The following is a 25,199-nucleotide window of genomic DNA, read 5'->3' on the forward strand; positions in this document are numbered from 1 at the left end:
GAGTGAAAAGGAAGGTGGTTGTAGTAGGCGACAGTATAGTTAGGGGGATAGACACTGTTCTCTGCAGCCAGGAGCATCAGTGTTGGGGAAAGAGAGCTGTTCCATTGGGACGGACTACACCGGAACCAGGCTGGGACCAGAGTTCTAGCGAATCGAATAACTAGGGAGGTAGATGGGGCTTTAAATTAAAGGGGGTGCTGGGGGAGGGGTGGGTGTGGGTGTAGGGGAGGGTACAGGTGGAGAGAAATCTAGAATGCTAAAGAGAAAAGACAAGGAAGCAGTGCAGGAATGTGATTGGGGTAAGGATAACCAGATTGTGTCAGGAAGGGACAGAGCATACAAACAAAGGAGTGCACTAACAAATAGGGTCCGGGTAAGAATAAATGGTAATAAGACAAATAGGGCAATAGTACAAACAAATGTTAAGATGTTTAAAAATGTTAAAAAGGCAAATCTAAAGGCACTGGCCTAGAAATTCAGTCTGGCCACTTTTGGGGCGGTAAAGTCGGGCGGTCGCTAAAGTTAGCGCCCGCCGGAAAGTGTAGGCCACTTCGCCGAAATTCAGTAGATTTGGCCAAGAGTTTGGGCGAGCGCTGAAACTGGCGTTGCACTGCTATCTTCAGGCGCTAAGCCGGCGATGCAGACTGATAACGCCGAGGCCGGGCGCAGCGCAGGTGCGGTCATGTTTTGATTGACAGCAGACACCCTGACGCCGGCCAGCTCTTAAAGGGGGAAGGGTCGACTTTGACTGCTGCCACGCCCTGCATAGTGGAGCCCTGCAGCTAGGCCTCAACACTGCTGGTGGACCCAAATAGCGCCTGAAGCCATGGAGAAGGCCCGTGAACGAGCGCAGCGCTTCTCCCAGCATGCTTTGAGGGTGCTGGTTAATAGTGTGGAAAAGAAAAGAGAGATCTTGTGCCCGGACAGTGGCAAGAAGGCTCCCAGGAGGCAGTACAGGAGAGCCTGGAAGAAAATCGCCCACAGGGTGTCATCCACCAGCGATGTCCCCAGGAGTGCGGACCAATGCCGCAAGAAGTACAACGACCTCACTCGGATGGTGAAGGTGAGTACCCTTTCCAGTGTCCTCCTCATCCTTGCATGTGCACCTCACATTATGGGCAAAGGGACCTCAAAGGCCTAATGGCCAGCCCTCCTCCCGCAGCTATGGCACTGGCATGATCATCAATAGCACTTTCTGCACTTAACACACTGGCCAAGCTATTCGACCATGGGAGGCAGTGCACACAGCAACAGGGCACCACACTGGCCAAGCTATTCGACCATGGGAGGCAGTGCACACAGCAACAGGGCACCACGCTGTACTTAGAGGCCGTCCTTTCTCTTGCAGGCCAAGCTGGCGCGGAATTTGAGGAGCCAGTCTGCCACCGGGGGAGGCCGTCCCCAGTACCAGGCGCTCAGTGAGCTGGAGGAGAGCGTGGCTCGACTCATGCGTGGCCGGGTGACTGGCCCTGTTGCCATTGGAGATGCGGACCCTGTACTGGGACCCACTGGTAAGGACATGACCGGTTGGACCTCTCTCGTTGCCCTTGCGCTTCAGATCTACATCCTTTCCCACTGTCCGACCAATGCGCATAATGCCACCACTCATGCCTCCCTCGCTGATGCCCTGTCCTCACTCTAAAGCTACTCTTGTGCCTTCTTGCTTTCAGCTGGTGAGGAGGAGGTGGTCCCTGAAGCTCAGAGTGCCAGGCCCTTGGAGGAGGAGGACGACGAGGACCAGGAGGAAGGTGGCACATCGGGGGAACCCTCATCCGCGCCAGGGGATGGCAATGGAGGGGAGACGTCTGGCCTGGAGGAGAGGCAGGGGGAAGTGTTGCAGGGGGGTGTAGCTCCTGGGCCCAGTGGGGTCGAGGCACGCGGGAAGGGTTGGGCAGCACGGCGGCCTTCTCCCCAGAGGGGGGAAGTGTTGCAGGGGAGGGCAGTTCCTGGGCCCAGTGGGGTCGAGGCACGCGGGAAGGGTCGGGCAGCTCGGCGGCCTTCTCCCCAGAGGGAGAGTCCGCCCTCCAGTCCGGAGACGGTCCTCGCCCAGGAGGTGCGCCTCCTTGAGATGTCCGCGGCGTCGGAGCGGCGCCACAAGGAGTTCATGGGGGTTGTGGGACAGTTGCCTCAGGCCATTGAGTCCCTGGCTCATAGTGTGGTCGCTTTCGGGGAATCACAGGCCAGGGGGGTTGAGCAACTCGCGGCAGCACACGACAGGGGTGTCCAGCAACTCGCGGCAGCGCAGGACAGGGGTGTCCAGCAACTCGCGGCAGCGCAGGACGCGAGTCGCGAGTCCATGAGTGGTGCCGTCCAGACACTGGCAGATCTGATGCGGGCACATACCAGGGCAATTCGGGCACTCACTTCTGCCACACTCGCTGTGGCGCGGAGGCATCACCAGGGCACCCGCCGCCCTGCTGCAGCACAGCGGTCTGGCCTCCACCAGATTGCTGCGCTTGCTGCACTGCCAGCCCGGCCGAGTGCCAGTGTCTCTGGCGAACAGCGCGCGCCTGGCATCAGCCAGCTTGCCCCCATTGGTGCAGCCGACACTGCCACTCCCCCAGCCAAGGTGCGACGAGCTGCTGCTGAGACTGATGCTGGCCAGCCACAGCTGCAGCAGTCAGCAGCCGGCCCCTCCCGGGCCGGGACTCGTCTAGGCCGACCCCCAAGGGCATCTGCCGTCACGCATTGTCGCCCTCATGAGCCTTCCCCCAGCCTTGCCACACCCACAGGGCCCAGGTTGAGGCGGAGCAGCAGGTCGGGCAGGGGCCGGAGAAGCCTGCATAAGGACTCGCCCTCTCGGCACACCCAGTAGAGTGTGGTGATAGCGGTTTTTTTTATATGGGGGTGTTTGTGTTCTGGGGGGGGCTTATTTTGTTAAGGCCGAAGATGAAGGCATTTTTTGTTTTTATGGGGGTGTTTGTGTTGTGGAGGGGGGGGCTTATTTTTGTAAGGCCGATGATGAAGGCCAATTGGATGGGCAAGTTTTGTTATTCCTCCCCAGGTTGTGGGAGTGACAGATGTTTTTGACTGTTTTTTGGGGGTCTCGTCTGTTTTTCTGTTTCATGTGGGAAGGGCCCTGAGTTTGTAAAATAAAGCTTTTTATTTATTCAGCATGTCCAGGTGTCATGTTTCAAGTGGTTGTTGCGTTAAGCGGCTGAGGGCTTGCGGAGCGGCTGCATTCAGGTGCGTTCATTGCCACAGGCCATTCCCTGACAGGGGGCCTAGTAGTGTCGTTCAATAAGCCGCCGGCGGACGGCCCTTGGACCTTGTGACTCCCTCCTGGGCTGGTACTCCTCCTCCTCCTCCTCCTCCTCCTCATGGTCCTCCTGCTCGTCCTCCTGAGGTGGTGGTGCAACGTCAGGTGGCAGTGCCTGAGTCCTGCGGATAGCCAGGTTGTGCAGCATGCAGCACACGACGACGAACTGGGAGACTCTATCCGGCGAATACTGTAGAGATCCGCCGGAACGATCCAGGCAGCGGAACCGTTGCTTGAGGACGCCAATCGTTTGCTCTATGATGTTCCTTGTGGCTTGATGGCTTTCGTTGTATGCCTCCTCCGCTGGGGTCCTGGGCGCGCGGAGCAGGGTCATGAGCCATGTACACAAAGGGTAGCCCTTGTCCCCAATAAGCCATCCCCTTGGTGGAGGCTGTGCCTCGAACATGTCAGCCACAGTAGTCTGGCGCAGGATAAATGCATCGTGGCTGCTTCCTGGAAAGCGGGCATTGACAGCTAGGATGCGCTGCCTGTGGTCACACACCAGCTGTACATTGAGGGAATGGTAGCCCTTCCGGTTGCGGTAATCCTCGGCATTGTCGATAGGTGCCCGCATAGCCACATGCGTGCAGTCAATGGCGCCCTGCACCATGGGGAAGTCCGCGATCCTGCCAAATCCGACTGCACGCTGCTCCTGCCTCTCTAGGGTCATGGGGAAGGAGATGAATTGGTGTCTCCTCGCGAAAAGTGCATCGGTGACCTGCCGGATGCAGCGGTGCGCGGCGAACTGGGAGATGTTCGCTATGTCCCCAGCAGCGGCTTGGAAGGAGCCGCTTGCATAAAAGTTCAGAGCCACCGTGACCTTCACTTCCACCGAGAGAGACGTCCTGCACATCAGCTGTGGACGCAGATCTCTGTGAAGCAGCTGGCAGATCTCTGCAACCACCTCCCTTCTGAAGCGCAGCCTCTTAACACAATGCGCTGCAGTCATGGTGAGATAGGACACCTGCTGCCGGTATTGCCTGAGTGGGTAAGGCCTACGTTGCCGACGCCTGATGGCCCCTCTGCGTCTAGGCATGGCTGGCCCTCTCACACAGCGTCTGCGAGCCCTTCGCACATAATGCTGCAACTGAGGTTTGGAACCCCATACAGCCCCCATAATAAACTTGCAAACAGTGAAATCACAATGATTCAAATGTCAAAGCTCTGGCCAGAAGCCAAAAATACCTCTCCTATGTTGTCCCAAATCAGTAAGCTCTGTTCCTTGGTCTCTGTCCAGAAATCCAAAGCAGTAAAGTCATTGCAGCAAAATGGCTGGGCTTTATAGGTCAGTGTAAGTGCCCTTTAACTAGCGCTCCCCGAGGCCCACAGGGCCTCTGTTGCATTCCACTTCACAGTTCTTAACAGCGCGACGCCCACATTGGGCGGGCGCCACTGAATTTCCGGTTTGGGGCGCACAAACAGCGTTGCACGACGAAATGACGTCATAAGCTGCGCGCGCAGCTGAGCGGGCGCAAACACTTTGCGCCGGCGCTAAATGTCTACTGAATTTGGGCGTAGGCGCAGATCGGACAGCGCCCGGGCGCTAAGTGCCTAGCGCTGGAAATATACCCCTCTTATGGCGTTAACGGCTGGCGAACGCAACTGAATTTCTAGGCCACTGTATCTGAATGCATGAAGCATTCGTAATAAGGTAGACAAATTAACAGCGCAAATAGAAATAAACAGATACGATATAATTGCGATTATGGAGACATGGCTGCAGGGTGACCAAGGCTGGGAGCTGAATATCCAAGGATCTTCGATATTTAGGAAGGACAGGCAAAAAGGAAAAGGAGGTGGGGTGACGTTGTTAGTAACGGATGAAATCAGAGCAATAGGGAGAAAGGATATTGGCTCAGAAAATAAAGATGTAGAATCAGTCTGGGTGGAGCTAAGAAGCACCAAGGGGCAGAAAACATTGGAGGGAGTTGTCTACAGGCCTCCAAACAGCAGTGGTAATGTAGGGGATGGCATCAAACAGGAAATTAGAGATGCATATAACAAGGGTACTACAGTAATCATGGATGAATTTAATCTACATATAGACTGGCCAAACCAAATTAGCAATAATACTGTGGAGGATGAATTCCTGGAGTGTGTACGAGATGGTTTTTTAGACCAGTACGTTGAGGAGCCAACTAGGGAACAGGCTATCCTAGTTTGGGTATTGTGCAATGAGAAGGGGTTAATTAATAATCTTGTTGTGCGGGGTCCTTTAGGGAAGAGTGACAGTAACATGATAGAATTCTTCATTAAGATGGAAAGTGAAGAAGTCCAATTCGAAATAGGGTCCAAAATCTAAACAAAGGAAACTACGAAGGTAAGAGGAGCGAGTTGTTTATGATAAATTGGGGAGTTTCATTAAAAGGCTTGACTGTGGATAGGCAATGGCTAACATTTAAGGAACGAATGCATGAATTGCAACAGTTATACATTCCTTTCTGGTTGGGAACCTGAGCAGGGAGACAGAGGAAAGGGAAACAAGGATAAAAGCAAAAGATAGGAAGGAGAAAAACAAAAGTGGCAGTCAGAGAAATCAATGGTTTAAATCAAACATGGCCACAGTAAATAATAATTCTAATAGGTCTAAGAGCATTAAAAAAACAAGCCTGAAGGCTTTGTGTCTTAATGCGAGGAGCATTTGTAATAAGGTGGATGAATTGGCTGCGCAAATAGAGGTAAACGAATATGATTTGGTTGGGATTACGGAAACGTGGCTCGAGGATGGCCAAGACTGGGAACTCAACATCCAGGGGCATTCGATATTCAGGAAAGATAGACAAAAAGGAAAGGGAGGTGGGGTAGCATTACTGGTTAAAGAAGGGATTAACACAATTGCAATGAAGTATATTAGCTCTGATGATGTGGAATCTGTATGGGTAGAATGGAGAAATACTAAGGGGAAGAAAACGTTAGTGGGAGTGGTATATAGACCTCCAAACAGTAAGGCAGAGGTTGGGGATGGCATTAAAAGGGAAAATAAAGAAGCGTGCTATAAGGGCACAGAAGTCATCATGGTTGACTTTAATCTACATATAGATTGGGTTAACCAAATTAGTAACAATACTGTGGAGGAGGAATTCCTGGAGTGTTTACGGGATGGTTTCCTGGACCAATATGTCGAGGAACCAACCAGAGATCGGGCCATCTTAGACTGGGTATTATGTAACGAGAAAGGATTCATTAGCAATCTTGTTGTACGAGGCCCCTTGGGTCGGAGCGATCATAATATGATCGAATTCTTCATTAAGATGGAGAATGAAGTAGTTGACTCAGAGACTAGGGTCCTCAATTTAAATAAAGGAAACTACGAAGGTCTGAGGAGCGAGTTGGGTAGGATTGATTGGGGAATGGCACTCAAAGGGTTGACGGTGGATAGGCAATGGCAAACATTCAAAGACCGAATGGATGAGCTACAGAATTTGTTCATCCCAGTTTGGCATAAAAATAAAACAAAAAAGGTGACTCTACCGTGGCTAACAAGGGAAATTAGGGATAGCATAAGATCCAAGGAGAGGACATATAAATTGGCCAGAAAAAGCAATAATCCTAAGGATTGGGAGCAGTTTAGGATTCAACAAAGGAGGACAAAGGGATTAATTAAGAAAGGGAAAATAGAATATGAGAGTAAGCTTGCAGGGAACATAAAAACTGACTGTAAAAGCTTTTATAGATATGTGAAGAGAAAAAGATTGGTGAAGTCAAGCATAGGTCCCTTGCAGTCAGAATCAGGGGAATTTATAATGGGGAACAAAGAAATGGCAGACCAACTAAATACATATTTTGGTTCTGTCTTCACGAAGGAGGACACAAATAACCTCCCAGAGATGCCGGGGAACATAGGGTCTGATGAAAGGGTGGAACTGAAAGAAATCAGTATTTGTAGGGAAATGGTGTTAGGAAAATTGATGGGACTAAAGACTGATAAATCCCCAGGGCCTGATAATCTACATCCCAGGGTACTTAAGGAAGTGGCCCTAGAAATAGTAGATGCATTGCTGGTCATCTTCCAGAACTCGATAGACTCTGGAACAGTACCCATGGATTGGAGGGTAGCTAATGTTACCCCACTATTCAAAAAAGGTGGTAGAGAGAAAGCGGGGAATTATAGACCGGTAAGCCTGACATCGGTAGTGGGGAAAATGTTAGAGTCCATTATAAAAGATGTAATAGCAGAGCACTTGGAAAGCAGTGACAGGATCGGACAAAGTCAACATGGATTTACAAAAGGTAAATCATGCTTGACTAATCTACTGGAATTTTTTGAGGATGTAACTGGTAAAATAGATAAGGGAGAACCAGTGGATGTGGTGTATTTGGACTTTCAGAAGGCTTTCGATAAGGTCCCACATAAGAGATTAGCGTGCAAAATTAAGGCACATGGGATTGGGGGCAAGGTATTGACTTGGATAGAGAACTGGTTGGCAGACAGAAAGCAAAGAGTTGGAATAAATGGGTAATTTTCCGAGTGGCAGGCAGTGACTAGTGGGGTACTGCAAGGATCGGTCCTAGGACCCCAGCTGTTCACAATATATATTAATGATCTGGACGAGGGAATTGGATGTAATATCTACAAATTTGCAGATGACACAAAGCTGGGTGGGAGGGTATGCTGTGAGGAGGATGTCGTGAAACTCCAGTACAATTTGGACAGGTTGGGTGATTGGGCAGAACTATGGCAAATGCACTATAATGTGGATAAATGTGAGTTTATCCACTTTGGTGGCAAAAACAGGAAGGCAGATTATTATTTGATTGGCAATAGATTGGGAGAAGGGGAAGTGCAAAGAGACCTGGGTGTTCTTGTGCACCAGTCGCTGAAGGTAAGCATGCAGGTGCAGCAGGTGGTTAAGAAGGCAAATGGAATGTTGGCCTTCGTAGCAACAGGATTCAAGTACAGGAACAAGGATGTCTTGCTACAGTTGTACAGGTCCTTGGTGAGACCGCACCTTGAGTATTGTGTGCAGTTTTGGTCGCCTTACCTGAGGAAAGACGTTCTTGCCATGGAAGGAGTGCAGCGAAGATTCACCAGGCTGATACCTGGGATGGCAGGAATGACGTATGAGGAGAGATTGTGTCGATTGGGCTTATACTCACTGGAGTTTAGAAGATTGAGAGGGGATCTCATCGAAACCTAAAAAATTCTGTCAGGCCTGGACAGACTAGATGCAGGAAGGATGTTTCTGATGGCCGGGGAGTCCAGAACCAGGGGTCATAGTCTAAGGATAAGGGGTAAGCCATTTGGGACTGAAATGAGGAGGAATTTCTTCACCCAGAGAGTGGTGAACCTGTGGAATTCTCTGCCACAGAGGGCGGTGGAGGCCAGTTCATTAAATATATTCAAGAAAGAGTTGGATATATTTCTTAAGGCTAAAGGGATCAAGGGATATGGGGAGAAGGCAGGGACAGGGTACTGAATTTGGATGATCAGCCATGATCTCATTGAATGGCGGAGCAGGCTCGAAGGGCCGAATGGCCTACTCCTGCTCCTACCTTCTATGTTTCTATGTTTCTAAAAACACAAAAGGAAAAGTGGCCCAACCATGGCTAACAAAAGAAATTAAGGATAGTATTAGATCCAAAGAGGAGTCATATAAAGTTGCCAGAAAAAGTAGCAAGCCTGAGGATTGGGAACAGTTGAGAGTTCAGCAAAAAAGGATCAAGAGATTGATTAAGAGGGGAAAAATAGAGTATGAGAGTAAACTTGCAAGGAACATAAAAGCAGACTGTAAAAGCTTCTACAAGTATGTAAAAAGAAAAAGATTAGCGAAGACAAATGTAGGTCCCTTACAGTCAGCAACGGGAGGATTTATAATGGGGAACAAGGAAATGGCAGAGCAATTAAACAAATACTTTGGTTCTGTCTTCACGGAAGAGGACACAAATAATTTCCCAGAAATGCTAGGGAATCAAGGGTCTAGTGAGAAGGAGGAATTAAAGGAAATTAGTATTAGTAAAAAAATAGTGCTGGAGAAATTAATGGGACTGAAAGCCAATAAATCCCCAGGGCCTGATAATCTGCATCCCAGAGTACTAAAAGAGGTGGCCATGGAAATAATGGATGCATTGGTTGTCATCTTCCAAAATTCTATAGATTATGGAACAGTTCCTGCAGATTGGAGGGTGGCAAATGCAACCGCATTATATAAAAAAGGAGGGAGAGAGAAAACAGGGAACTACAGATCGGTTAGCCTAACATCTGTAGTAGGGAAAATGTTAGAGTCTATTATAAAGGGTGTGATAACAGGACACTTAGAAAATATCAGCGGGATTAGACAAAGTCAACATGGATTTATGAAAGGGAAATCGTGTTTGACAAAACTACTGAAGTTTTTTGAGGATGTAACTGGTAGAATAGATAAGGGAGAACCAATGGATGTGGTGTATTTGGATTTTCAGAAGGCCTTTGATAAAGTCCTACATAAGAGGTTAGTGTGCAAAATTAAAGCACATGGGATTCTGGGTAATATACTGGCATGGATTGAAAATTGGTTAACAGACAGGAAACAGAGTAGGAATAAATGGATATTTTTCAGGGCGGCAGGCGGTGACTAGTGGGGTCTTCTTCTTAGGCAGTCACTTGGAACCGAGGATGACTTGCTTCCACATTAAAAATGAGTTCGCAGGTGACTGATTAGTCCAATGCGGGACCTACAGTCTCTGTCACAGGTGGGGCAGACGGTGGTTGAAGGGACGGGTGGGTGGGGTGCTTGGATTGACATGCGCTCCTTGCGCTGCCTGCACTTGGCTTCGGTTTGCTCCCGGCGAAGAGACTCGAGGTGTTCGGCGCCTTCCCGGATGCTTCTCCTCCACTTTGTACGATCTTGGGCCAGGGATTCCCAGGTGTCGATGGGGATGTTACATTTTTTCAAGGAGGCTTTGAGGGTGTCCTTGAAGTGTTTCCTCTGCCCACCTGGGGTTCTCTTGCCGTGCCGGAGCTCCGAGTAGAGCACTTGTTTTGGGAGTCTCGTATCGGGCATGCGGACAATGTGACCCGTCCATCGGAGCTGATTGAGCGTGGTCAAAGCTTCGATGCTGGGGATGTTGGCCTGAGCAAGAACACTGACGTTGGTGCGTCTATCCTGCCAATGGATTTGCAGGATCTTGCGGAGGCAGCATTGGTGGTACCTCTCCAGTGCTTTGAGGTGCCTGCTATACATGGTCCATGTCTTTTGAGGCATACAGCAGAGTGAGTATCACTGCTGCTCTGTAGACCTAGAGCTTATTGCCGGGTTTGATGTCCTGGTCTTCAAACACTCTCTTCCTCAGGCAGCCAAAGGCTGCACTGGCACACTGAAGGCGGTGTTGGACTTCGTCGTCGACGTCTACCCTTGTTGACAGTAGGCTCCCGAGGTATGGAAAGTGGTCCACGTTGTCCAAGGCCTTGTCATGGATTTTGATAATCGGGGGGCAGTACTGTGTGGCGGGGGCAGGCTGGTAGCGGACCTTTGTCTTATGGATGTTTAGTGCAAGGCCCATGCTCTCGTACGCTTCGGTGAAGGTGTTGACGATGGTTTGGAGTTCGACATCCGAGTGAGCGCAGATGCAAGCGTCGTCTGCATACTGTAATTCGATGACAGAGGATGGGACAACCTTGGATCTGGACTGGAGGCGACGGAGGTTGAACAGTTTCCCCTTTGTTCTGTAAATTAGCTCCACTCCAGTGGAGTACAGCAGGAATTAGTGCTTGGGCCCCAGCTATTCACAATATATATCAATGATTTGGATGAAGGAACCAAATGTAATAATTCCAAGTTTGCTGACGACACGAAACTAGGTGGGATTGTGAGTTGTGAGGAGGATGCAAAGAGGCTTCAAGGCGATTTAGACAATGTGAGTGAGTGGGCAAATACATGGCAGATACAGTATAACGTGGATAAATGTGAAGTTATCCACCAAGGTAGGAAAAACAGAAAGGCAGAGTATTATTTAAATGGAGATAGATTGGGAAATGTTGATGTACAGAGGGAGCTGGGTGTCCTTGTACACTGGTCACTGAAAGCAAACATGCAGGTGCAGCAAGTAGTTAGGAAGGCAAATGGTATGTTGGCCTTCATTGCAAGAGCTTTTGAGTACAGGTGTAAGGATGTCTTACTACAGTTATACAGGGCCTTGGTGAGACCACACCTGGAGTACTGTGTGCAGTTTTGGTCTCCTTACCTAAGAAAGGATATACTTGCCATAGAGGGAGTGCAGCGAAGGTTCACCAGACTGATTCCTGGGATGGCAGGACTGTCGTATGAGGATAGATTGGGTCAACTAGGCCTGTATTCACTAGAGTTTAGAAGAATGAGAGGGGATCTCATTGAAACGTGTAAAATTCTGACAGGGCTACATAAACTGGATGCAGGGAGGATGTTTCCCATGGCTGGGGGGTTTACATAGAAACATAGAAGATAGGAGCAGGAGTAGGCCATTCGGCCCCTCGAGCCTGCTCCGCCATTCAATGCGATCATGGCTGATCATCCAAATTCAGTACCCGGGCCCTGCTTTCTCCCCATACCCCTTGATCCCTTTAGCCTTAAGAAATATATCCAACTCCTTCTTGAATATATTTAATGTATTGGCCTCTACTGCCTTCTGTGGCAGAGAATTCCACAGGTTCACCACTCTCTGGGTGAAGAAATTCCTCCTCATTTCTGTCCTAAAGGGCCTACCTCTTATCCTAAGACTGTGACCCCTGGTTCTGGACTCCCCGACCATCGGGAACATCCTTCCTGCATCTAGTCTGTCCAGTCCTGTCAGAATTTTATAAGTTTCAATGAGATCGCCTCTCATTCTTCTAAACTCCAGCGAATATAAGTCTAATCGACCCAAACTCTCCTCTTACGTCATTCCTGCCATCCGAGGTATCAGCCTGGTGAATCTTCGCTGCACTCCCTCCATGGCAAGAACACCCTTCCTCAGGTAAGGTGACCAAAACTGCACACAATACTCAAGATGTTGTCTCACCAAGGCCCTGTATAACTGCAGCAAGACATCCTTGTTCCTGTACTCAAACCCTCTCGCTATGAAGGCCAACATACCATTTGCCTTCTTAACCACCTGCTGCACCTGCATGCTTACCTTCAGCGACTGGTGCACAAGGACACCCAGGTCTCGTTGCACTTCCCCTTCTCCCAATCTATTGCCATTCAGATAATAATCTGCCTTCCTGTTTTTGCCACCAAAGTGGATAACCTCACATTTATCCACGTTATATTGCATCTGCCATGCTTTTGCCCAATCACCCAACCTGTCCAAATCATCCTGTAGTTTCTCGGCATCCTCCTCACAGCACACACGCCCACCCAGCTTTGTGTCATCTGCAAATTTGGAGATATTACATCTAGTTCCCTTGTCTAGATCATTAATATATATTGTGAATAGCTGGGGTCCAAGGACCGATCCCTGCAGTACCCCACTAGTCACTGCCTGCCACTCGGAAAAAGACCTGTTTATTCCAACTCTTTGCTTTCTCTCTGCCAATCAGTTCTCTATCCAAGTCAATACCTTGCTCCCAATCCCATGTGCCTTAACTTTACATGCTAATCTCTTATGCGGGACCTTATCGAAAGCCTTCTGAAAGTCTAAATACACCATATCCACTGGTTCTCCCTTATCTATTTTACCAGTTACATCCTTAAAAAATTGCAGTAGATTAGACAAGCACGATTTACCTTTTGTAAATCCATGTTGACTTTGTCCGATCCTGTCACTGTTTTCCAAGTGCTCTGCTATTACATCCTTTATAATGGACTCTAGCATTTTCCCCACTACCGATGTCAGGCTTACCGGTCTGTAATTCCCCGTTTTCTCTCTACCACCTTTTTTGAATAGTGGGGTAACATTAGCTACCCTCCAATCCATGGGTACTGTTCCAGATTCCATCGAATGCTGGAAGATGACCAGCAATGCATCTACTATTTCTAGGGCCACTTCCTTAAGTACCCTAGGATGTAGATTATCAGGCCCTGGGGATTTATCGGTTTAGAAGGAGGGGTCACAGTCTCAGGATATGGGGTAGGACATTTAGGACTGAGATGAGGAGAAATTTCTTCACTCAGAGGGTGGTGAACCTGTGGAATTCTCTACCACAGACAGTTGTGGAGGCCAAGTCACTGAATATATTTAATGAGGAGATTTCTAGACGTAAAAGGCATCAAGGGGTATGGGGTGAGAGCGGGAATATGGTATTGAGATAGAGGATCAGCCATGATCATATTGAATGGTGGAACAGGCTCGAAGGGCCGAATGGCCTACTCCTGCTCCTATTTTGCTATGTTCTATGTTTCTATTTCCTACCAACAAAGATAGCACCTTCGTTCGGAAGCTAACACAACTGCATGATGTAAACCCAGCCAGCATTTCCATTCTGATGAGCTACATTCCGAAATAATAAATTATTTTCACCTTTTATGACAAAATTATTAAAGAACATTTAGGGCAGGATTTTCATTGAGGAGTCGGGTTGGAGGCGGGACTACAACTTTCGGGGTTGTAGTCCCGCCTGCATCGAGATGCGGCCAATCCACGCGATTTTGACTTGATTGACCTTGTTGAGCCCGCCCAGCGGGCTCAGCAGGCCAATTAAGGGCCACCCGGCAACAGGTGATGTCACAGACTGAAATTTCATCTGTCAAGAGGTTTTGACAGATGAAATATCAGTGTTTGAAAGCTGTTTGAAGCTGTCAAACACTGACAGTCTTACTTCTAAACTGAGTCCTTCTCCACAGACTCAGTTAGAAATCTCACCTGCACAGAAAGCTGCAGGCTGTCACTTTTGACAGATCGCAGCCATTCCGCTTTCTGTGCCGGTGAGATGAGGGACTCCCCGAACCTAAAGGAAGGAAGGCTGAAAAGGTAAGTACAGGTAATTTACACTTCTTTAATCACTTTAGACACACCAAACACACTTATCTTTGCACTCATGCACACATCACTCACCTGAACACCGACATCTCGACCCCTCCAAGCCCTTTAACCCGACGGCCCGACTCCTCCAACCTGGCGTGGTTTGGAGCCATCGGGAATCCCACAGTTCAACCTTAAAAATAGGGATTAGGCTAAAAACTGCCTGTTAACTACCTGTTAACGGGCAGTTAATTGGCACTAATCCCTTCCCGCCTCGGGGAGGCGGGACCCAGTGCGGGGCGGGTACCCACCTCCTTTGAAACTGGCATGGAGGTGGGTTAGGGCGGGATGGGGTCGGGACCCCCGATTTCAGGAATTTAACACCCCGCACGCCTCCAATCCCGACTCCACAGCACACTGAAAATCGATGGAAGCAGTGACAATCAAAACACCAGCAATGAGAACATTGTACCTGCTTGGCGATTTGGATCCTGAAGTTAGGATTTGATTATCATTGGACTTTGTACTTGTGGAATGTGTAGTTGTTGGTGATACTGTTGGAAAACCTTCACAAGAATATTCAGTTCCTATTGAAACAAGGGAATAAAATTCAGATTCACCTCATTTTCACTTGTAGTCAACCAAGAGAGCACTATTGTCAAATGGAACCTCAGTACTTGAGCAAAAGCCTGGTTGATATAATGGATTTGGATGATTTAATTTCTGTGTAGCAAGGAGCAATGCTGCTGACAACTGGCCGTGGCCCATTTTTACTGATAATTTCTGTTTCTTTCCCATACCTGAGAGTTGGTGGCACAGAGTTAGTATTGGGGCAGTTAAAGGGATCAGGTTGGTGGAACTACAAACCAGATATCCCCATTTTTGCCCCGCGCAGGCGTAAAGGAAAGTTCCAGCCAGAGAGCTGACCTCTGCCACCACCGGAAAATGTATTTCTGGGGACCGAGCAACCACAATTCTGTCCTGGAGAGATGTCCTCAGTGGAAAAGGATCGGCAACTGTGCAGAGGGAAATATTAGACCAGGAATTACTGCTGTCGATATTAGTGGACAAGCAGTTAAAATTCGAATGGTGTTTCTCTGTTAAAAGAATGTGGGCAAGAAATTCGGTGCCTTAGCATCTCCCGTTAACGTCTCCGGGGGCGATAATGGGGCGCTAAGGACTCTCCGTCCGGGTGCGGCAATGTTATGGTCGCCCGTGAAATTCACCTGCCGGTTTACGGTGTTAAACCCTAGCGCCACGATCTCCTGCGCCCGGAGATCGTGGCCTCATCCGGCTGCGCATCGCCCCGGTCGTGCCCCGGACCCGAAATTCAATTCCGTCCCCCTGCAGCATCGCCGGGCGATGACACCGACAGCTGCAGGAGGCGTCGATCGGGATGCCGGGAGCTTTGGGGCTGATACTTAAAGGCGAGGTGGCTGAGGTAGGTTAAAAATAAATCTGAAACGATCTTTGCGGCTTTTTTTTAGTTTCGTCGCCACCCACCGATCAGCCCGGCATTCCGCTGCAGTGCATCAGGCTGATCGGGGTGGATCACCGCTGCCGTCGGGGAGCAGGTAAGGTGTCCCCTTGCAGAGCCTGCAGCAATGGCCCTTCTCTTTAAGGGAGGGAAGGAGCCTTCCAACGCTGCAGCGCTGCTCACCTACCGCCCCGCCTGCTGCCTGCTGCACTCCGGGAATGAAGTGGTGTGCTTGATTTAACGCAGGTGACTGTCACTGAGCCCACTAAACTGAACATCTAAAAATCAAATACTCTCCAATTTCCAGCACTTCTGTATCTCAGCCAGGGCCTGCCATGTTGGAATCTCACCGGCACATCTACCTCTCCATGCCTCTTCACCCTCCGATCAGCCTGAACTACCATGTCTGCCATTATAGCAGAACATAGCAGGGCTCCCGATCAGGACAGCAGCAATGATACTGAGGATGCGTCAACGTGAAAATCAGGGCTAACAATTTCTCTCAGTAGCAGGTAGCCAGCCTCCAATGCTGTTTAATTGTTTGACTCTCGAACATTAATTAGTTGGAGAGAGTCCTAGAAAACCACAGTCGAATATGAGGGAAAAAATTGGAAGATATCTGTTACATGTTTTGTGGCTTTAGATCACTTTTCTACTCACACTCCCAGATCCATTGAAAATTTACCAGACGATCCTGAACATAGAAAATAGAGGAGGCCATTCAGCCCCTCAAGCCTGTTCCACCATTCAATTAGATCTTGGCTGATCTGTATCTTAACTCCATCTACCCACCTAGGTTCTGTTACCCTTAATATCCTTGCCTAACAGAAATCTGTCAATCTCAGTTTTGAAATTTTCCATTGATCCCCAGCCTCAACAGATTTCTGGGCTAGAGAGTTCCAGATTTCCACGGCCCGTTGTGTGAAGAAGTGTTTCCTGACATCACCCTCAAGATGCTCTTCAGTTGCCTTGACAGATCTGGAGGCGCCCTTCAGTACTCACCAGCCAGGGTCTCCAGAATAATCGTGGTTTGCTGCACTCTGCACAACATTGCGCAGCAGCGAGATTGGAGCTGCATGAGGAACAAGGCGCTGAGCACACATTGTCTACGGACAAATCCGAGACAGAGGAGGAAGAGGAAAAGGAGCAGGAGGAGGAGGAGGAGGAAGGAGATTGCGACCCAGACGCACCACCAGTCACTCACATTGCTGCCCGCGATGCCAGCGTTTCCCTTATAGCTGTAAGGTTCAGTTAGTTACCACCACTGGACCGATGTAACAACCACATCCAACAGCCACTCTCAACTGCCCCGCCCCCCTCCAATCCCACTGACACAAAGCAGACCTGCTACCAACCAACCACACGTTGCACATCCCCCATTGCTCCCCCTCAATTCATGTCTTCCCTTTCATTAACGAGCAACTGAAAAGGCGAGTTGCCACCCAGCAACCAAGAATGGGCAATAGGGGAAAGTGGTGCAACGTAATATATTTCATGTGATTCTGCTAAAGAACAGAAACTTAACAACATAACAATTTCTCAAACACACATGTGCATACCCTGTGCAACTACAAAACTTTACTCTTCCTATTCCTACCGCTCCTACGTGGTGCAACCCTCATGGCTTCAGCAGAGGTCGAGGCAGGCTGGTCAGATCCCTGCTCTGACTGCTGAGATGTTCTTGGTCGATGACCTCTGGGTTTGGAGCCCAACGTGGCCCCCGCCAAAGACTGCTCCACCTGCACCTGTGCAGGGGCAGACACAGCCACCAGGAGAGGAGGCAGCATTCCTCTCATGGCCCAGCCACAGTTCACTCCTACCACTCTGCTGGAGAGCAGCTCGGTGCAGATCAGTGACGCACTGTAAGGCCAAGGCTAAGGTGTCTGTCAATGGCTGCATGGACTCATTTGATTGTCGCGACTGATGCTCGACAGAGTTTGCCAATCTATCCATGGAACAAGACATCCTCGCAATGCTCTGTGACATCAACCCACTCATGCTTGAGGTGGACTCCTCCAGTCTCTCTGCAATTGTGGACAGTGTGCGAGGAAGGCCTGCCAGTATGTAGCAGATTTTCTGCTGCCCCACAATGATTAGCCTTTTAATCGATGGACCCCGGGGTACAACACCTGTGTCCAGTTGAGCAGAGTTTGGAGAGGGCTCTGCCCTCCGACGTGGTCTCTCCGCAGTTGTCCCTGCCACCACTGTTGGCTCTTGCTCCCTTGTGAAGTGTGATTTATGAGGTGAAAACCCAACTATCTGTCTAACTTGACTCACTGAAGTGTGAGTATCTGCATTGGTGCATGGTAAGCATGAATCCTGTGACGGTGCACCCTCAGAAGGGATCAGCTCCTCTGAGGATTCATCGTCCGCGAGGTCCACTGACTGCTGCTGCACATGTGAAGTTCATGGCAGAGAGAAAAGATATGAATTAGTACTGGCAAGGTAAGAATGTTGTTACTTATCATTATGAAGATGATTATATTTGACTAATTGCTGAAATCAGGTCAACATGACTGAGTGTTTTATGACATGTGGGCCCAAGATATTTAATTCTGTCACCAGGTTGCTGGGAGGTCCCCATCTCCAATAGCCAGGGACGGCGAGTTGCCACTGATCTCCAGCGCTCCCTCCTCTGCAGTTGTCAGCTGTGAGATCTGTCAAGGACCACCTCAGGTTCTCTCTCTCTCTTCCTAGTGTTCTGCGCTCTCTTCTGCAACGGGACAAAGAACAGACCTATGAGTGACTGTGTAGGGGTTGTTGGTTGGGTGGTCGGTTTGGCCCAGGCCTGACCCAGTGGACGTTTTCGAGGCGTCCCCACACTCCCACTCAGTTCTGACACTGGGATCCTACCAGGCAGCTGATGCGCAGAATAACAAGCTCGAGACAGACAAGCAGGTGAAAGGTTCAAATAATAACGGTTTTATTGAGAGAAAAATAATACAAAACAAGCAAGCAGGGAAATTAATTGGTTCAACGATACTAAACCAAGGCTACAGCTCTATACACTTTAAAAAGAGAGGAAAAAAAAGGAATACTATATATTCAAAACAGAGGGCACGCGAGTGCGGGAAGGAGTACAACACATCGAGGGGTATCACACATTAACACTCCCCTTAGCCTTATCCCCACCTCCTACACTATCCCTGACCTAGGTCGAACTAAAGTGGGGTCAGACTCTCATGCTCACCCAACGCATTGGAACAAAGGCCTTTAGGTTGTCCTGGGACTGCAGCTTTAGTTGGTCTGGCCTGGTAAAGTTCAGTGTGCACTGGCCACACACTCTCCCTTCAGTCAGGTAGTGGATCTTCCTCCTTGGCTGGGCGAAAAGGCTTCCCTCCTGGGTCGGGCTGCGCCGTTTAGCGAGGCCCGCTCTGGGCTCCGGTCCGTACCGGGATGGTGCACTCCGTCCCATGTCTTCCTGGTTCCACTCTGAATCCCTGCCTGAGGTGGTGGGCACGGCGGGGGGGGGGAACAGTCAGGTTTAAATCGGGAGGCAGTATGGACCGGGAGCTTCGCCTGCTTACCACAGCATGGGCCTGCTGCGCATAGCCTTCCCCGTCTTGGAGACTGCTTCTCCCAGTAGAGTCCTCGAAGTTTCCCTTTTGCAGCGAAGTCCCAGGATGAAATCGAAGTGAAGTGTAGAAGCTGTCTCTCCCGAAGTGTGTTCCAAGTTGAAGTGTCTCGAACTGCTCTCTCTGTCTGCTTACTAAAAAACAGTTATACTCTCTCAATCTGCCTTGCCTCCCCCAGATCGAGAGGTGTCCCAGGTTACTTCGTTAACTGTAAATGGCTGCAAAACGGCCGATTTCCCACTAACGGCCTTATCACCGGCCCTCATTGTTTTTGGTTTCAGTCACACAATGGTGTCTCTGGTGCCTAGTCCTCTAAAACGGTTTCTGATATGATTGGATCTATTAGGATGGGCCCGATGATAGTTTTAACTAGCTTAACCCTGATTGCAGTGCAACCAGGTTCATTGTTCTTACCGGCCTACTGGCGACTTGCTATTACATATTCAATTCCATGTCTGGCCTGGAATCCACATAGGGACTATGGAATTCCAAGCCCTGTCTCTCACTTCCAGCAGCTTTCTGATCACGTATCCCGGAACTCCATTTTGTACGTTTATAAGTGGCCAACTTTGTTTGATTCGGAAAGCAGGCGAGGTGGGGGAATTTTGCAAACTCCCTACAACTGTAATGGCATGTGTTCACCCAATGGATGCAGCGCATATGGTGAGGGTGACTATCAGTGAGCGGCATGAAATTACATAAGGATTAAGGTGAGTGGCAGTGGTGGATGGAGAGATGGGGATGTGAGGAAGTGCATAGAAAGAGAAGGATGGGTGCGCGTGCAAGGTAGGTGGGTGTGAGGAGTGATGTGATGGAGTAGGCTTGACAAGACAGGGTGAGGGGGTGGGTGATGTGCTCAATGGGTAGTAGGTGAATGAGCAACTTTACTCACCTTTCCTAACCTGGTTAGGTCATTAAAGAGCTTCCTGCGCTGACTCCAGCAGCGTGGTATAATGCTCCTGCTGCTGACCTCCTCGGCCACATCCAGGCACCGGTTCTTTGTAGCTTTCTTCCTACCATTGCAGGGGAAGGGCCTGGATAGCTCAGTTGGTAGAGCATCAAACTTTTAATCTGAGGGTCCAGGGTTCAAGTCCCTGTTTAGGTGTTAGTTTTACCATCATGGTCTTGATGGGCCAAATGGCCCCCTTCTGTGCTCTAACCATCTATGATTCTACGGTCCCTCTGCAACTCTTCGCTGCCCCCAGCAATGCATCAAGGGAGGCAATGTTAAAGTGGGGTGCAGCTTTGCAAGTCCTGAGTCTATCTTCTATGATTGTTGTCCCTGTTCCAAAGCTCCCAAACCCTCCAAATTCCATCTTTGGATTGGCCAGTTAAGTACTCAAGCTGAGATCACATCATGCGGGTCCGCACCACACCCGTTACTGCACATACAATGCCAAACCCAGGAGTAAAATTATAATGAGCTCGCTGCATTAAAATGCCACAGACAGACGCACTGAAACTACTTCCGGGTTTCCCAGGTGATATAGGATCCCCTGCACCGAACACGCCTCAAAGTTAATGTCTGGGCCATTGCATTTAATAGTTGATCCATCAGGAGGTCTGATTGGGAGGAAGATAACGTCTCAACAATTAATAAAGAGACTTCTTTTACCATCAAAACAGTGACCTAGCTTTTCAATTTTAGATTAGTTCTCTTGTAAAGTTGACCAAAATATCTCATTGATGATGTGAGTCACACATCATATCAGGAAACCTACGAAATTTGTTAAGCTCTGTGGATTGATTCTATTATTATTATTTTCTAAGAATTTATACCATTAGTAACGACTTGCTGCTTATTTCTTTTTTTATTGTCTGACTATTAGTTTTAGTCTGAATGCAAACATCTGACATTTAATACAGTTCAGAGATAGGAAAATGTGGTGAGCATCCCACATGATGTCTGGCGCAATAGCCTGTAGTTAAAGGAATTGTTTGTCCCATAATACTTGCAATTCTTGGTCAGCTAGTTGGACAGGCCATGAATTGGGAATGTGCAACATGAGTTGGATTTCCCGACCTCTGCCCGCTACCTGTGAGACTCTGCACTGCTGCGGAGCCTCGGGATATCGGAGCTGTCATGTTTCCTCCCAGATAAAATATTGATCAGATATTTCAGTCGAGAGTAATAAAGTAAATCGCTGAGAAATGTACCGTAACATATTTGTAGCTCTACAGGAAACAATGGATCCCAGGCTATCGGTTCATCAATCCCACAGCTGTACCATCCTGCATCTCCTGGACGAAGATCCTTCATAGTAACAACAAATATTCCTGCTGTCTCGTTATCTTTGATTGACATTCTTCCTCGTCTTCCATGTTGCTCATTTGTTTTTACTAAATCTGAACAACTGATAGTTTTCCCATGGCACCAATATTTCACCTGTGACTGGTACTTCGATTTGTCATAGTGACAATCTATTGTGATCGCTCCTCCCACAATTCCTGTAACTTTATCTTTTGCCCACAATGCACCTGAAACTGAGGAGACAACATTTCAGAAATTGAACAGGAAATAACCGCTTCCTACAAACAGATACATTTTAATAAGAGTTACCACTCTGTACAGAGGAATCTCTCCACACAATCTATTGATACAGTTGAATTCCTTCTAGTTTGTGATGAAAGAAAACATTAATATAGTGCCTTATCATATCCTCAGGATGTGCCAAAGCTCTTCACAGCCAATGATTTACTTTTGAAGTCTAGTCACTATTGTTATTGTGTCAGCTGTGGCTCAGTGTTTGCACTCTTGGCTCTGAATCAGTAGATTATGGGTTCAAGCCCCACTCCAGAGACTCTGAGCAGAAAATCTAGACTGACATTCCAGTACAGTATTGAGGGAGTGCTGCACTGTTGGAGGTGCCGTCTTTCAGATGAGATATTAAACCCAGACCTCGTCTGCCCTCTCAGGTGGATGTAAGAATTCCCAGGGAATTATTTCAAAAAAGAGCTGGGAATTCTTCCCGGGTCCTGGCCAACATTTATCTTGCAACCAACAATCAATACGAAATAGATTATCTGGTCATTATCACCGTGCTGTTTGTGGGATCTTGCTGTGTGCAAATTTGCTGACTCTTTTCCTACATTACAACATTGGCAACACTTCAAATAAGTAATTGGCTGTAAAGCGCTTTGGGACCTCCTAAGACCGTGAAAGGCGCTACTTAAATGCAAGTCTTTGATTCTGACAGCAACATCAACTTGAATTTGATGATCGTCTCCCATTCATCCCGCACCATGGGAACAGCCAAAGGAATGCCCATCCTCTCAACTTCATTGCTGCAACCTGAAGCAGCAGGATTTGGAGAGGGAAGGTGAACATGGTTCATGCAACCAAGGACATAGAAAGGAAGAGGATTGAGGATCGGCAAGGGAAGATTCAGCAACTTGGAGTTAGATCAATGAGCAGGACATCGAGGGTAGTAACCACAGGATTACTCCCAGTGCCACATGGTAGTCAGTATAAGAATAGTAAGGTAAGGGAAGTGATTATTTGTCTGGAGAGATGGTTCAGAGGAAAGGGCTCAGATTACTGGCACATTGGGAAAAGGATATAGGAAAGATAAAAGAGGGAAACGGGGAGTTAAAGACCTCAGATCAGAAAGAGGAAGGATTGAAAAGAGGAAGATTGCCAAACAGACAGAGGCACGCGTCAGTTGCATGTACATAAGTACATAAAGTATTCTGTGTAAAATTGGTAAGCTAGAGGCACAAACTTTTATGGGGAGGTTTGATGTAATAGAATTAACGGTCGTGGCTAAGGGTAGGGTGGGACTGGGAGTTCAACATTGCTGGTTACAAAGATTTATCATAAATGGAGGAGAGTTGTATTAATCAAAAATTCCATTACAGCATAATATCGTAAGGTTAATATGGGGCGGGAGTGAAAAAGCTAAATCTACTTGGTTAGAGTTAAAGAGTGAGAAGAAAGCGGTTACTTACTGGAAGAGTAATACAGACCAACCCTCTACCAGTGAGGAACAGTGTCACTGACAGAGCCTCATGAAACAATATTTCACCAGCTGTACTTTAAATAACAAGAAACAATTGCAAACTCGAGACATGTTCTGTGTGAGGGATTATTACTGCTGCAGTCTTCAGTGTATATTGGACAGCAGACTACATAAAAAAATCACTTTTTACAGAACAAAACAGATTACCTTTGTAAATTGATTATGTTACTCGTGTAGCTTTTAAAAACATTAAATGGGCCTTATTTTCCATTCACAATGAATAATGCAGTTTAGTATATATTGGTAAATATTTGTCTGGTACAATAGTACAGTCAAAAAGAGATGAGAAGACTTCACACAAATATTATTCATGTATATTTTTGCTGGGTGTTTTGTGCCTTTACATGTCTACAAGTATTTAAACCTCTCTGCTCTATAAACCGTACACTAGACTCAAACTAACACTGATTATCTGAATATCCCGCTCTGGCTGTCACTCACCGGGCAGGGAACAAATGAGAAGAATCAGAATCCACATCGTTTTCTTCACGAAGAACAGATCCGCACTTGTCGTCAGTCACCCAGCTCTTAGTTCTTATATGGGAATTAGTATCTGATATAAATCATACGCAGAATTTAAATGAGGAAGAAGAAAGCAGGAAGCCAGGTCATGAAACCACAAAAGCCAGCTGATGAAATCTGACCCTTAAGAACTTGAAATACTGTCAGTTATATTTAACAAACAAAACCAAACTATTTTTTGTCCATTTAGAAAATGTTGGAAACAAGACGGTTAAAATCATAGAATCATAGAATGGTTACAGCACAGAAGGAGGCCATTCGCCCCGTCGAGTCCGTGCCGGCTCTCTGCAAGAGCACTTCAGCTAGTCCCACTCCCCCGCCCTTTCCCTGTAACCCTGGAAATATTTTTTCCTTCAGGTGCTTATCCAATTCCCTTTTGAAAGCCACGATTGAGTCTGCCTCCACCACCCTTTCAGGCAGTGCCTTCCCGATCCTAACCACTCGCTGCGTAATTTTGTTTTCCCTCATGTCGCCTTTGGTTCTTTTGCCAATCACCTTGAATCTGTATCCTCTGGTTCTCGACACTTCCGCCAATGGGAACAGTTTCTCACCTTCTACTCTGTCTAGGCAACTCATAATTTTGAGCACCTCTATCAAACCTCATCTCAACCTTCTCTGCTCCAAGGAGAACAACCACAGCTTCTCCAGTCTGTCCACATAACTATAGTCTTTCATCCCTGGAATCATTCTCATAAATCTTTTCTGCACCCTCTCTAAGGCCTTCACATCCTTCCTAAAGTGCGGTGCCCAGAAGTGGACACAATACTCCAGTTGAGGCCGAACTAGTGTTTTTTAAAGGTTCATCATAACTTCCTTGCTTTTGTACTCTATGGGCTCGAATTTCACAGGGCCGTGGAGGCGGGAATGGAGTCGTGTGGGGTGTTAAAATTGCAAAAAGTGGCAGGCAAGCCCAACCCCGCCTCCATCCCACCTCCAAGCAATTTTCAAGAAATCGTGTTTACTGCTCCCGTCTCCGTCCCGCCTCCAAGAGACGGGATAGGCCCTTAAGGCCCTTAACAAGCACTAAATTGCCTCTATCATCCCATTTTGAAAGGCCTTGTTGATTTTCACCCTTTTCTGACGTGAAGCATGCCTGCTCTGAAACACGACGGTGAAACCTGGCGGGAGCACATTTGGGTTGCTGACTATTAGCTGCAGCTCCAGCATTAAATAGGATATTTGATCAGCCATCATTTGCAGGTGGCAGGACTTTGTTGTCTCAGGTCTGGGGGAACTTTTAGAAGGCATAACCACAGCTGTGGAAGTTTGGAGCCTGACACCCATCTCCAGTGTGACCTCCTGGGAAACCCTCTCGCCACCTTCACTGAGCGCTTCCTCAACTGAGGCATATACCAAGTAATCCTAAGCCCTCAATGTGGAAGTCGCATTAGCGAAATGACACACGCCACAACTGCAGCAGTAGCCATCAGATTTTTTATTTACATTAACCATCTGATGGCTTTTTAACATTAAACATCAAATTTCATCCAAGTGACTACCCTTGTGACTATTTG

At 48.1% G+C, this 25,199-nt stretch overlaps 2 protein-coding genes and 1 non-coding gene across 3 annotated transcripts in view; 1 reads left to right on the top strand and 2 right to left on the bottom strand.

Moving 5' to 3' along the window:
- LOC147105069 (uncharacterized) overlaps positions 1-14,663 on the bottom strand; it is a 33,656-nt gene extending 18,993 nt beyond the window's left edge. Inside the window, exon 1 of the mRNA XM_086011132.1 lies at positions 14,565-14,663. The gene's annotated coding sequence lies outside the window, so the exon portion shown is untranslated. The remainder of the gene's footprint in view (positions 1-14,564) is intronic.
- LOC147105068 (polymeric immunoglobulin receptor-like) overlaps positions 1-25,199 on the bottom strand; it is a 141,923-nt gene that overhangs the window by 57,662 nt on the left and 59,062 nt on the right. The window contains exon 4 of the mRNA XM_086011779.1: positions 21,302-21,622. Within this exon, the coding sequence (XP_085867905.1) occupies positions 21,302-21,622 (321 nt within the window). The remainder of the gene's footprint in view (positions 1-21,301; positions 21,623-25,199) is intronic.
- Positions 20,177-20,249, top strand: trnak-uuu (transfer RNA lysine (anticodon UUU)). The gene has a single exon. It is a non-coding gene; the product is annotated as a tRNA-Lys (tRNA).

The sequence above is a fragment of the Somniosus microcephalus genome, chromosome 18, assembly GCF_052327205.1.
Source record: "Somniosus microcephalus isolate GS21.2 chromosome 18, FLI_Smic_1.0, whole genome shotgun sequence".
Lineage (NCBI taxonomy): Eukaryota > Metazoa > Chordata > Chondrichthyes > Squaliformes > Somniosidae > Somniosus > Somniosus microcephalus.